Source organism: Diceros bicornis, chromosome 24 (assembly GCF_020826845.1).
Source record: "Diceros bicornis minor isolate mBicDic1 chromosome 24, mDicBic1.mat.cur, whole genome shotgun sequence".
Classification (NCBI taxonomy): Eukaryota; Metazoa; Chordata; class Mammalia; order Perissodactyla; family Rhinocerotidae; genus Diceros; species Diceros bicornis.
In genome coordinates, this window is record NC_080763.1 from 3,326,003 (window position 1) to 3,349,904 (window position 23,902).

Genomic DNA, 23,902 nt, shown 5'->3' on the forward strand with positions numbered 1-23,902 from the left:
TTGGTTTGATATAATCCCACTTGTTTATTTTCGCTTGTGCTTTAGGTGTTATACCCCAAAACCATTGCCAAGACCCATGTTAAGGAGCTTTTTTCCTATCTACCAAACATTTAAGGAATAAATTACAGTAATTCTCTACAATCTCTTTCAGAAGATAGAAGCAGAAGGGATACTTCCTAATTCATCCTATGAGACCAGCATTACCCTAATACTAAAACCAAAGGAAGACACCACAAGAAAACTATAGACCAATATATCTCATGAACACAGATCCAAAAATCTTCAACAAAATGTTAACAAATCAAATCCAATAATGTGTAAACAAAAAAAATTAAACACCATGACCAAGTAAGATTTATACCAAGTACACAAGGCTGGTTAAACATCCAAAAATCAATATAATTCATCACACCAAAAGGCTAAAGAAGAAAAATCACATGATCAAATCAGTAGATGTAAAAAAAGCATGACAAAATCCAACATTCATTCAAGTGTTGAATTCATTCATTCATTCATAAAAACTCAATAAACTAGAATAGAGGGGAACTTCCTCAACTTGATAAAGAATATCTACAAAAAGCCCTCAGCTGACAATATAATGGTGAGAAACTCGAAACTTTCCCACTAAGACCAGGAACAAGGCAAGAATGTCCCCTCCCACCACTGCTTTTCAACACTGTACTAGAAGTTCTAGCCAATGCAATAAGACAAGAAAAGGAAATAAAAGGTATACAGATTGGGAAGGAAGAACACTGTCTTTGTTCGCAGATGACATGATCATCTCTATAGAAAATCCAAAAGAATCGACAAAAATTCCTGGGATAAATAAATGATTATAGCAAGGCTATAGGATACAAGGTTAACATACAAAAGCAAACTGCTTTCCTATATACCAGCAATGAAAAAGTGGAATTTGAAATGTAAAACAATATTATTTACATTAGCAACAAAAGGAAAAAAAAAAGAAATGCTTAGGTATAAATCTAACAAAATATATACAAGATCTATATGAAGAAAACCACAAAACTGTGATGCAAGAAATCAAATAAATAAATAAATGGAGAGATGTTCCATGTTTATGGATGGGAATACTCAATATAGACAAGATGTCAGTTCTTCTCAACTCCATCTATAGATTCAACGCAATCCCAATCAAAATCCCAGCAAGTTATATTTAACAGATATTGACAAACTAATTCTACAGTTTATATGGAGAGGCAAAAGACCCAGAATAGCCAACACAATGTTGAAAGAGAAGAACAAAGTTGGAGGACTGACACTACCTGACTTCAAGACTTACTATAAAGCTACAGTAATCAAGACAGAGTGGTATTGGCAAAAGAACAGCAAACAGATCAATGAAACAAAATATAGAGCCCAGAAATGGATCTACATAAATACAGTCAACTGATCTGTCAAAGGAACAAAAGTAATACAATGGAGAAAAGATAATTTTTCAATAAATGATGCTAGAACAACTGGACATCCACATGAAAAAAAATGAATCTAGACCCAGACCTTACACCTGCCACAAAAATTAACTCAAGATGGATCACAGACCTAAATGCAAAATGCAAAACTACGTTTTGGCAAATGAGTATATGTAAAGATGCTCCACATCATATGTCATCAGGGAAATGAAAATTAAAACAACGAGATACTACTACACATCTATTAGAATGGCCACAATCCAGAACACTGATAATAACAAATGCTCGTGTATATACATCCATAAATCTGCACTTTCTGCTCAGTTTTGTTGTGAACCTAAAACAGCTCTGAAAGATAAAGTATATTAATTAAAAAAAAATAGACAAATGATATCAATGGGAAATTCAAAAAAGAAGAAACTTAGATGGCCAATAAAGACATAAAAACATACTTGACTTTATAAACCAAAATGAAATACTATATTTTTTCACTCAGAGAAGCAAACACTAAAAACTGACAATATTCAAGTGTTAGGGACGATCTGAGGCAATGGGCTTTCATACATTGCCAGCTGGAGTGTAAACTTGGGAGAGGAATGATGGTACTCTGAAATGAATTATGTGTGTACTTAACACACAGCAGTGCCACTTTCTACTGCTACGTGAACACGAGAGAGAAATTCCTGCACGTGTGTATAAAACTACGTAAAAAAATACCACATAGCAATATATATTGTTTATGGCTATATATACGCACACAGATATAGATACGTGTGTGTGGGTGTGTATGTGTGTGTTTATCTATTTTTAAAAGTACTGGAAGGGGGGCCGGTCCCATGGCGTAACAGTTAAGTGCACGCGCTCCGCTGCTGGTGGCCCAGGTTTGGATCCCGGGCGTGCACCAACGCACCGCTTGTCGGGCCATGCTGTGGCGGTGTCCCATATAAAGTGGAGGAGGATGGGCACAGATGTTAGCCCAGGGCCAGTCTTCCTCAGCAAAAAGGGGAGGATTGGCACGGATGTTAGCTCAGGGCTGATCTTCCTCACAAAAAAAAAAAAAAAAAAAAAGTACTGGAAGGATACACATTAAACTTATGACAGTAATTGCTTTGTGAGGGAAATTAGGAAAATGTGATTCAAGAACTTTACCTATACTATTCTGACTTAAAAATAGTTTGGCAAAATGATAAAATATCAGCTATTAATTCTAGATAATAAGAATTAGGTAATTATTATATAATTCCCTGTACTATTTTGTTATTTTAATTTTTTCTTAAAAACTCCATTAAACATAAAAAACATTACAATTTCAGTCACTAGATCAAAACAGTAACGTCCTGTATCTCCCCCAAATCTATGGTACAACAGAGTTATACACTAACGATGATGACAATAGCTCCTACTTGCTCTGATGTGCGAATACTTCCTGTCATACGACATTAACTGGGTCAGCCAAGAGTAATCCATATCTCATTTCAGAAAGAATTACTGCATGAGTGTTCAAACTGTAGACTGGTTAAGGAAGACAACACTCATGGTCATTTCCTTAGGAGATGTGTCAGGCCTTCAGTAGAGGAAGTGACACAATCTGCCTGAATCACTAAAATCAAATGGTGACTTATGTGAAGGAAACACTGCAAAAGCTACATCCCCCTAAAAATAATGCCTGTTCTTTTCTCCTTCCCATAAAGATAAAGTCATCAGAATAAAGTATTATATAATAATAAATACCTGATACACTCTGGTAAGGAAAGAATCTCTACTAGATTCCTTCTATTCCACCTTAACTCAACATTTATCTTAAGTAATATAAAAACTAAAGAATAAAGCAAAAATTTCACATACACATACAAACACAGATAGCTCACTCTAAGCTTATCCTTGAGATAAGCTAAATGTCAGTCATCAGTTATATATACATCACACAACTCACACGTCCATGAAGAATTCATCTAATACTTACTAAAAGTCTTACAGATGTCAGAAACAGCTTTGAAGACTCTATCAGAGAAATTCACTTTCACCTTCACATACTTCATGTTGGGAAGTTGCAGGCGAAGCAGTTTGTGCTGGGGGGTGAACTGAAGCTTAGCATCTGCCTGAATGCCATACTTATCCAAGGTCCAATGTGTCTTAAGAAGCCAAGTTCTCTTCTTTTCCCACCAGAGAGCATGGTCAGACCAATCTTTTTTTACATCTATTAAAAAAACAAACAATAAAAAACAAAACACTTAAAAATCACCAAGGTTATTTTAAGAGAAATCACAAGCAGAAAACTAAATAACTGAGTATTTAATACAAACAATTAATTAAATACTAAGTGCTTGCTATTTGACAGGTACAAAAGAAATACTAAACAGCTAAGAAAACACACTCTCTGCCCTTGAAAGTCAGCATACAAGGTAGCTGGAGCAGAACACACAGGGTAACTAAAAATGCTTAAATCGGGTACAATAAGGGACACACAGATGACAGAGAGAGTAAGTATTCTGCGTAGTCAGTCAGAGAACAAAGAGAACCCTGGAGACTGGAAGGGGAAGGATTAACAATGAAGTGGAGCTGCGGGGTTCTGAGACCAGCCTTGAGGAACAGACAACACTCTGATGAAGCAGGTGAGAAGGCTGAGGTCTGTGAGGCCGCAGGCGCGTGCTGAGGAGGGTAAGGAGTAGTGAAAGGTAAGATGGGGAACCAAAGTGAACAAAAATCACTATCCTAGGTGAAGAAGAAAAGCACAGAGAAGAACACATCCATGAGGAACACTTTTTAACCTAAGAGAAAAAACACAAAAAAACCCACATCCCAACCATACACACTGTTCCAAGTCCATTCCAAGAAAAGTAACTTACAAAGTCACACTAACCAACTTTTTTCCCCCACTATATTTTGGTACAAGTATAACAGAAAACATTAATATCTACTATGTTTAACAGCCTTATGCAATCAAATTAAACAAAACCAAATAATGAAAAGAATGTAGTTCACAAAAGATTTGGCTACCACCAGATAAGGCAGATCATAACAATAAACTTTCAAAATAAAATCCAGCTTCATCTAATTTTTAAGATAGCAATAAAAGTAAAGACTTTGTGGATCAATTGCATGTTAAACTAAGAACCAAAAAAGGGGGAAATGATATTTCAAAAAAGAAAGCCTTCCAGGAGAAGGAAAAAACCCTGGAAAATAATGTTCTTGCAAATAAAAACAAAAACTATTATCATGATTCTGATATAAAGCTCACTTTAATATAGCTTTAAAAGAGCTGATCAACTTTAAGAAGATAAATTTAAAAGTACATACTAATGTGGATTTTTTTTTTTAACACAACTTGTCTACCTGAAAGCCTCAAGTAGTAAAAAATAAAATTTCCACATTGATTACGTGCCTAGAAACACGTTCTATAATGATGAAATTTACTTGATATCCCTGAACTTTATGCAAGAAACACAAGTGGAAAGACTTTTAATTCTCCAGACATTAAAAAAGTATTTTAATCAGTAAGTACTTTAATGGGAGAACTGTAGTTACTGGTGATTATACTGCAATTTTGAAATTTAATATTTGTTTTGGAAAAGCCCAGTCAATTATGTTATTCGAAGTTTGGCTGCAGAAATACACATAACTGCTATTTTACAACTACTCACCTAATTGTGACAGAATGTATATAGTACCTTGCATCTTAAATTACTTTTCAGTAATTCAGTTGACAGAATTTGTCAACTAACTTTTAGAAACAGCAAATCTGTTCTAGCTCACAGAAGACAACCACCGTTGGGACCTTTTCATATACTATGAAGTAAATGGTCACACATGTTACAGATAGTTTACTTTTCTCTTCAGGAATAGAGAACCCAGGGGCTGGCCCATGGCATAGTGGTTTTCAGTTCGGCATGCTCCACTTTGGCAGCCTGGGTTCACGGGTTTGGATGCCAGACACAGACCTACACCACCCATCAGCCATGCTGTGGCGGCGATCCAGATATAAAGTAGAGGAAGAATGGCACAGATGTTAGCTCAGGGCTAATCTTCCTCAAAAAAAAAAAAAAAAAAAACGAAGATTGGCAACAGATGTTAGCTCAGGGCTAATCTTCCTCAGCAAAAAAAAAAAAGAAGAAGAAGAAGATATACAGCAGGAACACACAATTAATAAATTCACTTAAAAAAAAAAAAAAAAAAAGGAATAGAGAACCCAAGGCAGAAAGAGATAACTTACAAAGAATGATAGTAACCAAGGAGAGTAAGGCTGAGCTGAACTGAATCAACAGTAGGTAGGTATAGAATACATTCTTTCCCATACCCTGTCCATTCTCTTCTGCTGTACTGTGGTGTCAATGTCAACCATTAAGGCAGCTACATCATATACTCCCAGTGGGGGGACAAAGGAGGAAACGGCTGTTCCTTGATGATGATGATGATGATGATAATGATAATAACAACAACAACATTTGGGTTCCCCCAAAAGGCAATCCTGGGATAAGAACTTTGGTGCAAGCAGCTTATTTGAGGTGAGAAGATCCCAGGAAGCACACCTGAGGGGACTAGGAAAAGTGAGATGGAGGGAGACAAATCTAGTAAGGTGCTGTCATTACTAGACTACAAGCCTACTACAAGTCATTAAGTGTTGTGGATAACTGGAATGCAGTCCTGATGGAGACCCTCTGAAGAATCACCTAGAGATGCCTTAGAACTGTCCCACTAAGGAAAGAGAAAGCTGGGGTCTCGACCCATTTCCTTGGCTGAGGGTTGCTCCTAGGGCCACTAAATTCCCAGCACTTCCAGGCTGCCATGTGTGGGGCTGGCCACCCTGCACTCAGGCAGAGCAAACTTACAAAGCACAAAATATTTACTATCTGCACTTTTACAGAAAAACTTTGCAGGCCCCCAATGCAATAAAATCTCAACTTCCCATCGATTAGACTACAAACTCTGACCTCACAAACAGGTACCTCCCTTGATCTTCCCCTTTAAAATCTGACCCTCCCCCTCAATTCCACCTTGGTTTTTCACACCAAAGGAGCAGCCCACCTTCATCCAGCAAGAATAAACACAGACAAGAAGGGCATATGATCCAAAGATTATGTACTAGACACCGTAGGAGCAGACTGTTTACCTGCAGAAAGAAAGAACATCTCGTACTGACTGGCAACTCTGGTAAGACCACTCTTTTTCACCCACAGAAAATAGCGGCTAAGTTATAGGAAAGAAAAATTACACAAAGTAAAAGCAGAAAACAGGACACCAGAAAAGATATGAAGTGTCAATAGTGCACATACCAAGAGATAAAAACAGAGAAAAGCAGGCATTCTGATAGCAAAAGAAGTAGACCGTGTTGAAGATGGAATGGTTGGACTGTGGCAGCCTGTGACATTTGTTCAGATAGAGCATTTTTGCTAGCATTCTTGAAGACTCAACCTCATCAGCATTAATTATAGAGTAATCACGACTACAGAATAAGAACAAACAGCATCTATAAGATATTTATTAATTCAATAAATATCTGCTGAACATGTCCCATGTGCCAGAAGGTACTGTTCTGGTGCTGGAGATACAGTGAGGAGAACAAAGCTCCAGCATCTTTGAAGAAGGCCAATGTGACCAGAGTGGAGGTGAAGAAAACAGGAGGAGACGGCATCAGGCAGCTAGTTAGAAGCCTTGTAGGTCATAAGGCTCATCAGCTTTTATTATGAGTATGAGAGAAGCCACTAGAGCACTGGTTTTTCAGTCTGTCTGGCATCTGTGCAACTTTTCAAATATACTAACGCCTGGACCCAGCCCAAACCACTTTGGGTGCGGGTCTGGAAATTGGTTTTAAGCAGAAGAGTGGTTTATGTTTCAAAATCATCACGATAATTTTGAGGAACTGCAAGGCAGGGGTGTGCCCGAGTGAAAGTGAGAGGCTAGGCAAGAAGCTAATACGGGAGTGGGAATGATGAAGCCTGAATTACAATGGCTGGGCAGTGAGGAAGTAGAAATAGGAATAAGATAACTTTTCCCGCGGATTTTGTTAGAGTGGGGAGCAGAATAATGGATGGTAAATGGAGAGCAAGCGGATGGCAAGTGTAAAAGGAGTGTTTATAGTTTTGTTTTTAAGAAGGGAAAGCTATTACAGCATTATTTAAACAATGATTGGAGTGATCCTGTAAAGCTTAAAACACATTTACAATTATTATCATTCTTTAACTGCCCCTCAGCAGAGTCATTGTGTCATACTATCACTTCAAAACTTCTTAAGAGACTTGACTGAGCTCTCTTCAATATGCAAGCGATGCTTTCCTACCTTCTAGAAAAACTTTCTTTGGTGCTGACTTTGTATTATACTATGTACTTACTTTGAAACTAATAATATCTATACATCAAGTCCCACAATTGGCTCCACTCAGGTCATCACAAAAATATATCCATACTATCCAGAAGTAGCAAAAACAAATTTTATACACTGATCAAAATCCTGAGAAAAATAACAGTATGCCAACTGAGAATCATTCACTGAGGCAAACACAAGAGCCAACTGTACATCAAAAGTACTTAACTGCTGGGGCCGGCCTCGTGGCTTAGCGGTTAAGTGCGCGTGCTCCACTACTGGCGGCCCGGGCTCGGATCCCAGGAGCGCACCCGACGCACCGCTTGTCAGGCCATGCTGAGGCTGCGTCCCACATACAGCAACTAGAAGGATGTGCAACTATGACATACAACTATCTACTGGGGCTTTGGGGAGAAAAAGGGAAAAAAAAAAAGGAGGAGGATTGGCAATAGATGTTAGCTCAGGGCTGATCCTCCTCACACACGGGCTGATCCTCCTCACACACAGACAAAAATATTTAACTGCACAAATTGTATGCGTGTAAAGCAGTATATCTCAATGCAATAGCTCTAGAAAGTACTTAAGTTATCTAGTATATTAAAGCATAGTTTGACTCTACAGTGACAAGTTAAACCACAACACACTGTCTAACTTGTATAGACACTATGTGCGCAATAAAAGATTTCAGATACTAACACACATATTTACATATTCCTTTAGTTAAAGGCTGAGTAGAAGCATAAAAACATTATGCTGACTTTAAAAGCAAATGGACATCTATAAATTATGGAAATAAATAATGGCAAGCAAAAGAAAATGCTACTGATTAGTAAAATAATGGCTTATTTTTCTTGTGTGGCATCAGGATTTATAAAAGAATTGAAGCTCCCTGCATCTGCATAATCTAAAGCTCTGGAACTTTCTATGCATGTAACTCCTCTCTATATCACAATCTGGGCCCTGGACCATGTTCTAAATAAACAAACATTTCTGCTTTTTCAGAATGGCAGCCTTGGTGTTTCAACAGTATTACACAACTATGTGCAATAATACACACAGACACATCTAAGAAGAATCAGCCTGGCACTTGCCCCAGTAGGAGTTAGCAAGCATCACCAAAGCAGACTTGTTTCATCAGCATTATAAAACTACTCAAGGGGGAGACCATGCTCAACAACATGCTCTAATAGTCAAGTTTTCCAATGTTATGATTTTCAGTTATGCTCCAAGTATAGTGTACCCTTCTTTTATTTGGTATATTGTGATTTTAAAATTTTGTTTCTAGATTTTCAGAAGCAACACACCATAAATACAAACTTTCTCAGAAAGAAAAACTAACAGGGAAAACGTTGTACTATTATGAAGTCATTATTTTCCTTCTCTGGGGAAGAAAAGAAGCAATTTCATTATTTATTTATAAATTTAGCCTGTTTAGTAATTTTTTAGAACTACTTAGATTATGGTTTAATATACCTAACAAAGATCTTACTTCTATAATAAAGCTTGGTAAAATATGTTAATTTCTCAAAACATTTTGCCAGGGTTCTGGCAAGAATTATTCCTGTGTTCCTCCCTTATATAATAGATCCAATCACGCTGTGTTCTATTGCACATAAAAGTAACAATATCTGACAGGCACTCAAATTCATATCACTAAAATTGCAAATGGCTAAAACATTATCTAAATCAATAAAAATCTCCTCCCTTGACTGTAACAGACTGCTTCTCAAATTCAAGAAGTGGTTGTATATTTATTCTATAAATATACCATGTGTGTATTCTAAGGAACAGAAGGTTTAGGGTTTCATCACTGGGGGCTGAGTATACAAAAATTGCTTTACTCTACTAAATGGCTTTTGGTATCACAGCTCTCCCCTGCTCCATGAGTCACAAAAGAAAAACAAGTATTTCAAAAAGCTTTCCGCCATAGAGAAAATATTATGCCCCTCTTTATGTAACGACGGCTAGCTTACACTCTAGAAAATAGGAGCACAAAGAAAGGGGATACACTATTGGTAAAAGCCTATTTAATCTTTTCTCAATAGGGCCACCAATTCCTACTCAACCGTTTTGATATGGGTTTCTAAAATGCAATTATTTGCTTTCATTTTTAAAACATTTTAATTGTTTAAAAAGCCAAGAAAACGCTAAACAGAAAGGTAACCAAGTAACTTAATTTTTCTTTAAGTACCCACATTAAAAAAAATAACTCAGGGCCGGCCCTGTGGTGTAGCGATTAAATGTGCAGCGCGCTCCGCTGCTGGAGGCCCGGGTTCAGATCCCGGGCGTGCACCGACGCACTGCTTGTGAGGGCATGCTGTGGCGGTGTCCCACATAAAGTAGAGGAAGATGGGCACGGATGTTAGCCCAGGGCCAATCTTTCTCAGCAAAGAGAGGAGGATTGGCGTGGATGTTAGCTCAGGGCTGATCTTCCTCACATACACACAAAAAAACCAAACTCATTAGTAACAGTTTAGAATGAAGAGAAGACGTTAGTTTTAAGTGGCTTAGATTGTGTAAGAAATAATATTCATTCAGGAAGAAAATGCAGAATTTGCTTAGCATTCTAATAACATCCATAAACCAGGAGACAAGTTTATATTGCGTTAGATAATCTTTGGTAAGGGGACACTTCATTTTTAAATGGGACGTACAGAGAAGCTTCTGGGCACATGCCTTGTTTTTGGTAAATAGATATTTCTGTATTTTGCTAATATTGTTAACACTTTCTGCTGTTTCCTTTTGTTTTAGGATCCTCTTGAACCCCAAATTAGATAGTATAACTATAACCATATTCAAGAGTTTAGCCTATCTTTACTGATGGCAAAGAACACTTCAATCCTAGTGTGTAGTAACAAAGCTACTGAGCAGCTGCTTCTGACGCTACTGCAAGCGAGCCATACAGACTGACCAGACCACGTAACGTCACAGGCCAGCGTCCTCCTGACCTCCAAACTAAGACTTTCATACTCCTCCATCACGCCATTCACCCTTACCACCTAGTCACTCATCTACCAAACTTAGAGGATTTCCCCTCCTGTGTTTCACAACCAAGCAGACTAAAACAATTACTATAAATTTCTGGCCAACAGGGTCCAAGATACCACTGGGCAATCCTACCATGTTTCTTCTTCTTCTTCCACCACTGTATTTCAAACTTCTCAACACTCCTCAGATTCCCAACTATCTTTCTTCTCAGTAGACAACCATGGATTCTACTTCAGAAAATACAGAAGCCATCACATTGGACTATTTCACCTACATGCCAACCAAATCTGCAAACCTTCTTGCATTTGTACCTGTAATGGGTCTCTTGCCCTTGTGTTATGATGAAAGAAGTGTCTCTATTCCTGTTTGTCTGACTCCAATTTCGCTACATATGCTATGCTGCCCTCCTCTCCTTCTAGGAACCATTCACTTCTTACACTGGCTTCCTAGATATCTCCTCCATTCCCATGGTTTTAAATGGCATTTATACACTTACATTCCTAATATTTTTTCTCCAATCCAACCTTCTGCTTAGAGCACCAGCTTATACATACTACTGCCTATCCTACATCTCCATCTGGATGTCTCACGGGCATCTCAAACTTAATACATCCACACTTAACCCAATTTTCTCCTATCCCTACTGTTACTAAAGAGCACTAATCATCAACCCAATTGCTCAAGCCGGAAACCTAGAATGGATTCTTCTCTTTCCCCGACTCCCCACATCTATCAGCAAGCCCTTGAGTTACACTTCCAACAATCTCCACTTCAGTCTCCACTGGCACCCCCATCTCAGGTCACCATCCCCTCTTCCACTGACTACTGCAACAGCCTCCTAACTGGTCACCTTGATTCAGCACTTTCCACATAACACCCAAACTGATCTGTTCAACACCTTCATGTCATACCCCTGCTGAAAATCCTTTTAACAGCTTCCAACTGCACCTAGAATAAAATCCAAATGCCTTATCATGGTCTACAAAGCCCCACACAATATGGCCCATCTACTCTTCTGAATTTATCCTGTGCTGCTCTTTCTCTGCTTCAGCCACACCTGCCTTCTTTTTATTCCAAGTACTGTCTAATAAGTAAGCGCTTTCCTGCCTCAGTGGCTTTGCACATGCTATTCCACTCTTTCAATGTCTAATTCCCTCTAAAATCTTTCAAATTTTAGTTTAAATTCCATGTTCTCAGAGAAACCTTTCTTAACCACCCTAAGATGAGCTCTCCCATGTCCTATGTTGCTCCATTTTTCTCTATTTCAGCACACTGTGACATCACTTATCAAAATTTGAATTCATTTTGTTTGTTGTTCACAGGAGGGGGAGAGGTGTCTTTCTTCCCTCCTGGACTATAAACTGAGAAGACAAGGACAATATTTTGATCACCATTATATATCGTAGCAGGTAGCACAGTGCCTGGCATGCAATAAATTAATTTAATTAATTAACCCTCATATCGAAAATTTTAAAGATCCTTCATTACTCTAAGAAAACATTAATCCCAACAAGGAAATTATTCTTAAGCCACCAAGAAAAATGGTACATAAGATTTATTAATTTAGGGCTGGCCCCGTGGCTCAGCGGTTAAGTGCACACGCTCTGCTACTGGTGGCCCGGGTTCGGATCCCAGGCGCGCACCGACACACCGCTTGTCCGGCCATGCTGAGGCTGTGTCCCACATACGGCAACTAGAAGGATGTGCAACTATGACATACAACTATCTACTGGGGCTTTGGGGGAAAAAAAGGAGGACTGGCAATGGATGTTAGCTCAGGGCTGATCTTCCTCACAAAAAAAAAAAAAAAAGATTTATTAATTTAGTTGTATTTTCAAAAATCCATTTTATCGGGGCCGGCCTGGTGGCACAAGCGGTTAAGTGCCTGCACTCTGCTGCAGCGGTCCGGGGTTCGCTGGTTCAGATGCCAGGCGTGCACCGACACACTGCTTGTTGAGCCATGCTGTGGTGGCATCCCATATAAAGCAGAGGAAGATGGGCATGGATGTTAGCTCAGGGCCAGTCTTCCTCAGAAAAAAGAGGAGGACTGGCATCAGATGTTAGCTCAGGGCTGATCTTCCTCACACACACACACACACAAAATCCATTTTTTTCTTCTTCAACTTCAAAATTAAAACATGCTTCTATACTGACTAGAAGTGTGGCAGAGATTCCCCTAGACATGGGGAATCAAACTGAACGGAGCTCCTCTTCTTTCCCACATCTTCTAAAAAGGATGAATTCCACTGCTCAAGACAATCACTACTGTGCAAAATGATTATGGTCCAAAAGTTCATTTACTTGTAAGTCTTAGAATTCAGATTCACCACAAAGAAACATCACAAGCAATAGTGAGGTTCCAAATCAGACTGTTACCAAATCTAAAATAACCCAAAGTATATTACCAGCAATAGGATACTATTCCGATCATATCATAAGGCTTTTTGCAGAACAGATGGTCAATGCTTCAACTTGAGATGTAAGGAAACTGCCAGGATTGGCAACTGCAGAGTGTGGATTACAGGGGAGTAGAAAGGGAATGTTGTTGTAAGCGTGAGGGAGACAAGAGATTCCCTGCTCAAGTAGAGCAGACCTGGCCACTCCCTCGTCATCTTTCCACAAACTCCAGGGATTCACCTGCCTGCTTCCTTTCTCAGCTACAATTCCTTTACTAAGCTACTGACCATAGAAGAGCTTTAGCTTCTACTTTCCTCTCCAATTCCTGAAACAAACTGATACAACTCTTCTAACGTTTCTAATGAGATGTTATTGCCAATAATGTGTAAAGACAAGGTCTACTAGGAAAGTTAATGTTTAAATAAGTTTTTTAAATTATCTCTATAATGTAATCCCTGATATTTATTGAAATGTAAAGGACATGAGATATTAATCTCACTATTCAATCACATCTTTTGTTCTTAAGAACTCCTTGTTCCCACCCCTTTAGGTCTCCCTCCTCCCAAACTCCTTTAATTCCAGAAGTGAGGATGCTGAGGACCTCCCTCCCTTGCTTTTTAGGATGTGTCCTCTTGTTCCTGCCTCTTTAATCACTCAGACCTTTAAAAAGGGAAAGAGGAGGCAAAATGGGGAAGAGTGTTGCTTTTCAGGTACATAATCAATAAATCAATTAGTAAACATTTTCCAAGTATCTACCATATGCCAGACACTAAGCTAGGCCATGGAGAACATAAAATTACTAAGTAAGAATTCCCATCCAAGAGGCACTTACTGTCCAAGAGACATGGACAATTAAATGAACTAAAAAGATAAAAGAACAAAATGCCACAAGAGCAACCAACTTTAAATGGGGAAGATTAATTAGGCTCTGAAGAAGAGGTGACATTTTACCTGGGTTTTAAAGACGTGAGAGTTCCAACTTGTGGAAAGAGTAACTGTCCTATAGACAATGGAGGCTCTCAATCAGGTTGTTTTACGAAGGTAATTACGTTGGGATTATGGAGAATGAAGCAGAAAAGGAAGAGCCTGGCAGCAAGACATTTACTGCAATATTCTGGAGCAGGGCCTGACCCAAGGCAGAAGCTAAAGAGAAGGAGCCAAATATGAGGGCCACGTCTAACTTAGAATCACGATCTTAATGATACTGACTACGGATGAGAGAAGACAGCTGAAGGTGAGAGGGAAGCTACAAAGTTCCTAGTCTGGGAAGTCAATGGATGATAGTAACAGCACTAATATTTGTTTATTGAACAATTTAGTATATACCTATGGTAGCACCTAACATATTCTCCTTTAATTCTCACAAAAATGCCAAGTGGTAAATACACTACTCTCAACCCTGTTTTGGAGATGAGAAAACCAAAGGACAGAGGAGTTATATAACTTGGCCAAAGGTCACAAAGGTAGAATACACAGAAGTTAGGATTTAAATCTCAATCAGTTTGACTTCACAAGTGGCATTCTTAAATAACACTCCATTAACCAAGATAAAGTTACGCAGAAGGAAAGCAGGTTTGGACACGTTGAATTTGAGGACAAAGGACTAATGTTAAGATTCATTTATATTTCACAGTAAAATCCTGATGATTATCCTGCACATTTCTTACAGGAAATAGACAGGTATTTAGGAGTAAGAAAGAAGACAGACTGGACATCTACAGGGAGGTAAAGAGTGAAGAGATTATTAAGTAAAGTGGATGCCAAAGAGATCAGTGAGAAACGAAATATGCTTCACCTGGAGGTGTATTTCCTTCCCTCTCTTAACTCAGCACCTGCTCTTCCTAATGCAGAGCTCAGCGACCCACACTGGTAAGAGGACTACCGTGGAGTATTTCAAGCAATCTTGAAAGCAAAGGGCTGCAGAATAGAGTAAAATTCTGGTGAGGGTTTCAACAAACTTTCCACAAGTCTGACATCACCGGATCTCACTGCAACTTGCTTAGCTTGTGCCTTCCCACGGCCAGTATCACAGGGACACTATGAGGCTCATGTAAATTGGGAACTGAAAGGGACCTTAGAAATCAACCCAATCACAATTCTTCCAGTAGATAAGGAAACCAGGTCCAGTGGGCTTAGTAACTTGCTTGAGGCCCCACAGTTCCTCAGTGACAGAGCCCAGTTCTCACAGATATCTAACTGATATGTCAACTGAATAGAGATGGTCGGCATGAAAAAAATAGGTTCACAGACTAAATTTATGTTCACCTATCTCTGCCCAAGTTAAACAAACACTCTGTGCCTCCCTGGCACAGAGAAACCCTGTCACCAGAGACTGTTATTCCAGTAGGGCCTCTCAGAGCTATGGTGAGGAGTCACTCAAACCATTCCATTCCTCTGTCCCATACCATCATACATTGGAATGTCAGTTTAATTAGATATAATGAACCCCATCCCCCACCATACACTTAGCAGTTCATTACCAGGAAGCTAATCAATTCGAGATATAGCCTAAGAAAGATAAGGTATTACACCAGAAAATTAAGGACTGGACCACGGAAATTGTAATTCAAGTGAGGGAGAAGCTAGTCTGAGGAGGCCCGGCCTAGAATCAGCCACCACCACCACACAAGCCTCTCATCAGTTCACTGACAGAACACCAAATGGGAAGGATGTGTATATTATGCATGTCTTTAACTGATTTAATAATGGCCAACTACTGACAATAAAACTCAAAAAGGTTATGATGAGCAGCTATTTAACTGTTTGAAGAATGCAACACTAATATGCAAAATTAAACTGAGCTTAAAACAAGTGAAGAACAGATATCAACTGCAAAGAAGCTATCTAGAAAAATAATTTAACCATTTTGATTTTATATTAGAAATTAGATCTATATTATTATAAAATGAATACTCTATCATCTAAAAATAATTGCAATACTTTCCAAGTCATTCCTCTCTTCCTTGTTAAGACTGTTCTAGAGAGAGAGACCAGAGGCAAATTCCTTAATTAATCTTAATCTTATTCTAGAAGGATGACCCTCCCTTCCAGAACTACCCTTTATTCTAGAGGAATAATCCCCAATAGAATATTCAGCAGTGCATTCTACACTACATCACTACAACACTATCACCCACGACTTGATCAGTTTCTCTAATACGATTATTAGTATACTAGAAAGAAGTATATTCTTGATTTTCCAGTTATGAAAAACAGAAACAGACTGCTTAAAAAAAGTCCCAACACTTGGAAAAACTGGAAAGCCACATGCAAAAGAATGAAAGTGGACCATCTGCTATCGCCATTCACAAAAGTTAACTCAAAATGGATCAAAGACCTGAAGGTGAGACCTGAAACTATACAACTCACAGAAGAAAATATAGGGAACACACTATTTGACATTGGTCATAAAGGAATCTTTTCAGATGACATGCCTACCCCAACAAGGGAAATTAAAGAAAAAATAAGCCAACTGGGACTTTATCAGATTAAAGAGCTTCTACAAGACAAATGAAACCAGAATCAAGATGAACAGACAACCCACCAGCTGGGAGAAAATATTTGCAAAACATATCTGACAAGGGGTTAATCTCCATAATATATAAAGAACTCACACAACTGAGTAACAAAAAAACCAACAACCCGGTCAAAAAATGGGCAGAGGAAATGAACAGACACTTCTCCAAAGATATACAGATGGCCAACAGGCACATGAAAAGATGCTCAACATCACTAATCATCAGGGAAATGCAAATCAAAACAACACTCAGGTATCACCTCACGCCTGTTAGAATGGCTATAATCACCAAGACAAAAACAACAAATGTTGGAGAGGATGTGGAGAAACAGGAACCCTCATACACAGCTGGTGGGAACGCAAACTGGTGCAGCCTCTGTGGAAAACGGTATGGAGATTCCTCAAAGAATTAAAAATAGAAATACCCTATGACCCAGCCATCCCACTACTGGGAATCTATCCAACGAACCTGAAATCAACAATCCAGGGCCGGCCCGTGGCTTAGCGGTTAAGTGCGTGCGCTCCACTGCTGGTGGCCTGGGTTCGGATCCCAGGCGTGCACCGACGCACCGCTTCTCCGGCCATGTTGAGGCCGTGTCCCACATGCAGCAACTAGAAGGATGTGCAACTATGACACACAACTATCCACTGAGGCTTTGGGGAGAAAAAAAGGGAGGAGGATTGGCAATAGATGTTAGCTCAGAGCCAGTCTTCCTCAGCAAAAAGAGGAGGATTAGCACGGATGTTAGCTCAGGGCTGATCTTCCTCACAAAAAAAAAAAAAAAAAAAAACAATCCAAAGAGGCTTATGCACCCCTATGTTCATTGCAGCATTATTCACTATAGCCAAAAAGTGGAAGCAATCCAAGTGTCCCTCGACTGATGACTGGATCAAGCAGATGTGGTGTGTGTGTGTATATATATCTCTCTCTCTCTCTCTCTTCCATTGTATATATATATATATATATAACTGTGGAAAAATATATATATATACACACAATGGAATACTACTCAGCCATAAAAAAAGACAAAAATCGTCCCATTTGCAACAACATGGATGGGCCTGGAAGGTATTATGTTAAATGAAATAAGCCAGAAAGAGAAAGACAAACACTGTATGATTTCACTCATATGTGGAATATAAACCAACACATGGACAGACAAAACTGTAGTGTGGTTACCAGGGGCAACAGGGGTAGGGGGTGGGCACAAGGGGTGAAGGGAGACATGTATATAGTGATGGACAAACAAAAATGTACAACCAGAAATTTCACAATGTTATAAACTATTAAAACATCAATAATAAAAAAAAAAGTCCCGACACTAATTCAGCTGACATATACTTTTGTTAATAAAATGAAAAAAAGGAACACTGGCAATGAAGCATGCAAATATTTCATAAGTCAGTAATTGTCCCCCACTCCACCCCCACCCCATCCAACAAATTAAGGGAAGACTACCAAGATTATACAAACAGTAATTACATTAACCTAATCTTTAAATCTTTGAAATTGGATATATCTCCAAGTCCCATTTTACTTTCTTCTCTCTATTCTTTCTTTCTATCCAAGTACTAAGTAATTTATCTCTCAAGTAGCTTTAAATTTGTCCCTTCCTCTCCCTTTACATCGCCTTAGTTCAAGTCCTTAACATCTCTTGCCTGAACTACTATAATCCCATTTTTTACAAAACTGAGTTATCTTTTAAAATGCAAATTTGATAATTTTACTGATCTATTTAACTTTCAAGTCCCTCTGTTGCTGAAGTGTTTTATAACCTCTAAATAGGTTATATGAATCTTAACCACCTGTGCCCCACAATGCTCTAGCTATCCCCAGGTGCAGCTCATGCTCTGGCCTAGGTTGTGGAACAACTTGGTGTTTTGGGCCTCCTTAATTGGATACCTCTGCCCCCATCCCCGAATCAGGCTGACAAAATCCTACACAAGAATCAGCTCAAATATTACCACCTCCAAGTCTTCGCTGACCCTCCTGTCAGAGCTGTTAGGTACATCTTAGCACTCTGAATAATATCTCACACTTTATCATACTTGATTTTATGCAACTAACTTCCTCCACTAGATTAAGGGTCTTTGATCTTATTCATCTTGTATCTCAAAGGCAGAGCCCAGGGCCTGGCACATGAAATTAAACCAATAAATATTTGTAATATACAGGCAACATGTAATGAGATCTTATAATTAATGTGGAAAATTATAATTATTCCATGACAAAAGTTTTTGTCTAACATTAAAAAAACCTTACTCTTGATTTTAAGTGTACACATGGGAATGAAAAAATAGTAAAACTGGTATTTAGTGCACTGTAATTTAAAACATTAAGAACACTGAGAAGTATGACATTTCATTGTAAAAACTTATCAAGAGTAGTTTAAATAATTCTTGCCTATGCCTTGGCAAATTATCACACTCCTTTCTAAGTGTGGATCAACTTTCAACATTTTATCCTTTGTACTTTCAATGTCATGAAACATCTCTAACCGTTCCTTTAATATGCAGGGTTTTTTTGCTGGTGTGACTTCCTCCGAGACATCTTCATCCTTTTTGTCACACCACTTTCCTCATTTATGACAATAAATCTGCCTCTGCTGAATTCCTTTGGCTGCATATCTAGAGTCTCTCAAACAGTGACAGCAACCACATTCCCCTGGTAAGCTATTTCTTCTATAACTCCATTTATGTTTGATTCAAATTTCACTTCCAACATTATCACTTTTTTGTGTGTGTGTGTGAGGAAGATTAGCTCTGAGCTAACATCTGTTGCCAATCCTCTTTTTGCTGAGGAAGACTGGTCCTGGGCTAACATCCGTGCCCATTTTCCTCTACTTTATATGGGACACCGCCACAGCATGGCCTGACAAGCAGTGCATTGCTGCGCGCCTGGGATCCGAACCCCAGGCGCTGACGCGGAGCTGGCGCCACTTAACCACTACGCCACCAGGCTGGCCCCCAGCATTATCACTTTTTGTTTCTTTCCTGCACATTTACCTTTGTTGGCCAATTCTCTCTTTCAATTATTTATTCTTGTAAACTATCTCATGAGTTTATCAGTGGAAGACAAAGGAGGCAACACAACTACACACTTTGCTGTCTAGGCATGAACTATATAACAGATATACAGTGACTAATCAGGGACAGACTTTGAAGTCAGTCACATGATTGGTCATTGATCATGATGCACATCTGTTATTTACATAGCAAACAGTGGACTGAAGAGCTAGAAGCCAAGTCTGTACTTTATGCAATTATTCATGGTTAAAGTATGGTAGCAACTAAAACCTGAACCATGTTGTTGGATGACTGGTGTTACTTAACCAACCCATGGCAAGTGAAATGTGCATATTGAAAGGTTTCCAAATATCTATCTGTCATATTTTTTTAAAAAATGTTTTTAATCTGTTAGCAGAAGCTGTAAACTGCTTCAAAGTTTACATATCATTCAAATTGCCAATATATTTCAATTAGAGTACCTCATTCAATTTTAACTTTATTATTTTACATTAAGGCTTACATTAAGACTGACTAAAGCACATGAATTGGCCAATTATGGAAAACATTTAGGAACTAAACTTCTGATAAAAAGTGACAAATTGTGGGGCCAGCCTGGTGGCACAGCAGTTAAGTTCCTGTGCTCTGCTTCGGCGGCCCAGGGTTCATGGGCTTGGATCCCAGGCGCGGACCTACATCAAGCCATGCTGTGGCAGCATCCCACGTATAAAATAGAGGAAGACTGGCACAGACATTAGCTCAAGTGACAAACTGATATTCCTTCAACATAGTTAACACTGAAAATTGAGGAATTCACTCATCAAAACAAAATAAAATCAACTAAGCTGACAAATTGCCTTTTGAAGTTACTCATAAACCCCAAATAATAATAATGTATATCAATTTCAATTTACTATTTGATACTATAAAATATACTAACTCAAAGTAGTTGAGAAGCTTTATCAGATCACATAAACCATGCATGCAATCATACAGTGCACACAAATAGAAGATATGCCAATTATTCAGTTCCAGAAGGTGGGTAACTTCCTATCCAGTGAATCCTGAAGGCTTACCACTAATTTGGTTCAACTTCGCTTAGTTCCTAGAAGACTAGACTCAGAGTCCATGCAATGTCACTGTCTGACAAATTCTGAGAGTAACATCAGGGCTGAATTCATCAGTTAGTATTTGACTGATAGAAGTACTAACTGGATTTGTCTTTTAAAGGTGATCAAAGGCACTAGCTATTCTATAGTTCCAAAAAGACGTCACTTAGTAAGAATATTTTATTGGCTTTGATATTTTAAATTTATCTCAGAAAGTACTAACAAATCCTAACACAGGACTGGAGCGTAGACTACTGAAAAAATATTTCTTGGAATCCAAGAGGCTTATCATTGCTTATATCTTATGTTATTGATGTATATGTACCTGATGAACTTCAAATTTCTAAAAATCTGATGTCTCCCTGTTTAAAATCTTTTACTGACATCTCACAACTCTTAGCATAAGGCTAAATCTTTTAAACCTGGTTTACAAAGCACTTTAAGCACCCGCTTATTCCTCAAGCCTGTCAAGCCACTGGTTCCCCAGGACTGCTCCTCCATTGCCACCAGACTTCTTTCAGCTCTTCAAATGGCCATCCTCCCCTGCTCCAGCTCTCACACTCACACTTATCTTCCCCAACCAGTTGTTCTTCCGTCCCATCCGTCCCATGCCCCCATGCTAACATACTCTGTCACTCTTCTGGCTAACTCCTACTCCACCTTCAGCTCTCAGCTTAAAAGTAATTTCCTCCAGAAATCTTTCCTTAAATACTAGGTCAGGTTCCCTTGTACATACTCCCATAACTATTTCAATTATCACAACACCCCTAACATTATAGCAATTACTTATTTCAAGACTGTCTTGCCTCTAAGACTACAAGTTGAGTGAGGGTGAGAAATGAATTAATTTTGTTCACTTCTTGTCTCTCCCACTCATAGTATAGTGTCTAGCATTCAGTCGGTTCTCACTTAAAATATTAAGTGGGTGAGTGAAGGAATAACAGAAGAAAATAGAACATCATTTCCTCACTTAACTTTACCTTTCCTCTCTATAATCTTATCTTCTACTTCTCCAAACTAGTCTCCAATACACCATAAACACTGCAATCCTCAACCTGGATTGCCTTTCTTCCTAACTTTTCACTCTAGCCCTCTTCAAATGAGGCCAGTCATTGCTCACGCTGCTAAATCTCCAACATCTTCCTGTACCACTTATTTGATCCTTCATAACTAGACCATCAACTCAAAGCAATCTTCTGTTTTCATGTTGGTACTAGAAAGCTGCTCACATTTTGAGTGGAGACTATGCCCCATTACCTAATATAATGCTTGGCTCTCCATAAACATTTGTTGCTGCTACTAATGACGAAGTGAAGTTCATGTATATCTTTTACCCCACAGTAGTCTCATGCTATATACCTCTACAATCCATCAAACATAGAGTATGAGTGTATAAAATTATCTTTATGAAGGTATGTTTATACATGAATGTCCCATCTCACCCTAAAGCCCCTCTTTCCTAGTCTAAGTTCCTTAAGGCATTTATTCCCCAAACTCATAAAGTAAGATACTTAATAGTGAGGTATCCCAGAGGTTCATTAGGATCCTCAATAAAATAACAATTATTATAACTAGTACTCACCCTGTGCCAAGAACTGTTCTAAGTGCTTTACACACATACATCCACTTAATCCTCACAACAACCCCATGAAGTAAGTCTATTATTATCCCCATTTTACTTATAAGGAAACTAAGTCACAGCAACGTTAAATCACTTGGCACAAGGTCACAAAACTTAAATGTAGTGAAGCTAGTATTCAAACCCAGACAGTCTGGCTTCAGGGAACGTATTCAGAATTCAGAACCATTAAACAAAACTTACAAAAGCAAGAAAATAAGAAGGGCTTTCTAGTTAAATACTACAAAAATACAATGAAAATAAATTAGATAGCCTATTTCAATCCACAATTCAAATTTATGTTTTCAGTTTAAATAGTATTTAAAGGATAAGTGAAGATAACCTTTTATTGAGCTTTTCCTATAGGCATTCTACTAATTACCAGGGATTCTGTTAATCCTTTTAACACCATATTTAGTTCTTACATTAAACCCAAGAAACAGATAAGGAAACTAAGGTTAAATGAGATTAAATAATCAGGAGAGGTTAAAATAACATGCCAAGGTCATATATAACTTTAAGTGGCCATGTTTTAGACTAAGCTTTTAAACACTAACAAAGTTCACCTTTTAAAAAAGGCATTTACCTAAACCAGAATATTAAATTTATTGGAAATATCCTCCATTTTAGCATAGTTTATAATTTTGTATAAATTGGAGCATAAAATCTACTGCTTCTAAAACATCTTTGTTCTTTTTTTTTCTAATTTCTTAAAAATAATTATTTATTTATTTTTTTCCCCCAAAGCCCCAGTAGATAGTTGTATGTCATAGCTGTACATCCTTCTAGTTGCTGTATGTGGGACACGGCCTCAGCATGGCCAGAGAAGCGGTGCGTCTGTGCGCGCCCAGGATCCGAACCCCGGCCGCCAGCAGCGGAGTGCGCTCACTTAACCGCTAAGCCACGGGGCCGGCCCTAAAACATCTTTGTTATACTTTCTTTATATCACCAATACTGATGAAATGTAACACAATAAAGTTAAAATACATTTCTAACATGGTAGAGAATAAGCTAGTACTATTTGGCTTACTTTTATAAAAGACACATTCTCAATCTTTTTATTATTTCTCTAGCTCAGGAAAAGGGGAAAATTTATACACCACTAAAATAGCCTGGACTGTGATCATCATCGTCATCGATACATTTACAGAGCCTATTCTACAACACTTCCTATGTATTAACTAACCTAATCCTTATAATAATCCTATCATAAAGCAATATTATCATCCCCATTTACAGATGAGCAACTAGAAGCACAGACAGGAATATCAGACACAGCACAAGGTTGTTCAGCTAGACTACGGTCAAGTCAGGACTGTGACTCAAGTCGGCTGCTCCACAAGAGCATTCTATCACAGCAACAGAATTCATCAACACTTGACAGAAAACTTTAAATTGACATAGCAATTGTTTGCTTTTTTCCCAAATATTTATAATTTCAAAGGTTATAAAATTCAGGAACTGCATTAAGGAACATTAAGCTGGGAGGCATGTATCCAATGGACATCATCTATAATCAATAATGTTGGCACTTTATTG

At 38.4% G+C, this 23,902-nt stretch overlaps 1 protein-coding gene across 2 annotated transcripts in view; it reads right to left on the reverse strand.

The window, feature by feature from the left end:
* FERMT2 (FERM domain containing kindlin 2) overlaps positions 1–23,902 on the reverse strand; it is a 92,840-nt gene that overhangs the window by 45,504 nt on the left and 23,434 nt on the right. For both annotated transcript variants that reach the window (XM_058566925.1, XM_058566924.1), the window contains exon 3: positions 3,394–3,627. In XM_058566925.1, coding sequence (XP_058422908.1) covers positions 3,394–3,627 — 234 coding nt within the window. The remainder of the gene's footprint in view (positions 1–3,393; positions 3,628–23,902) is intronic.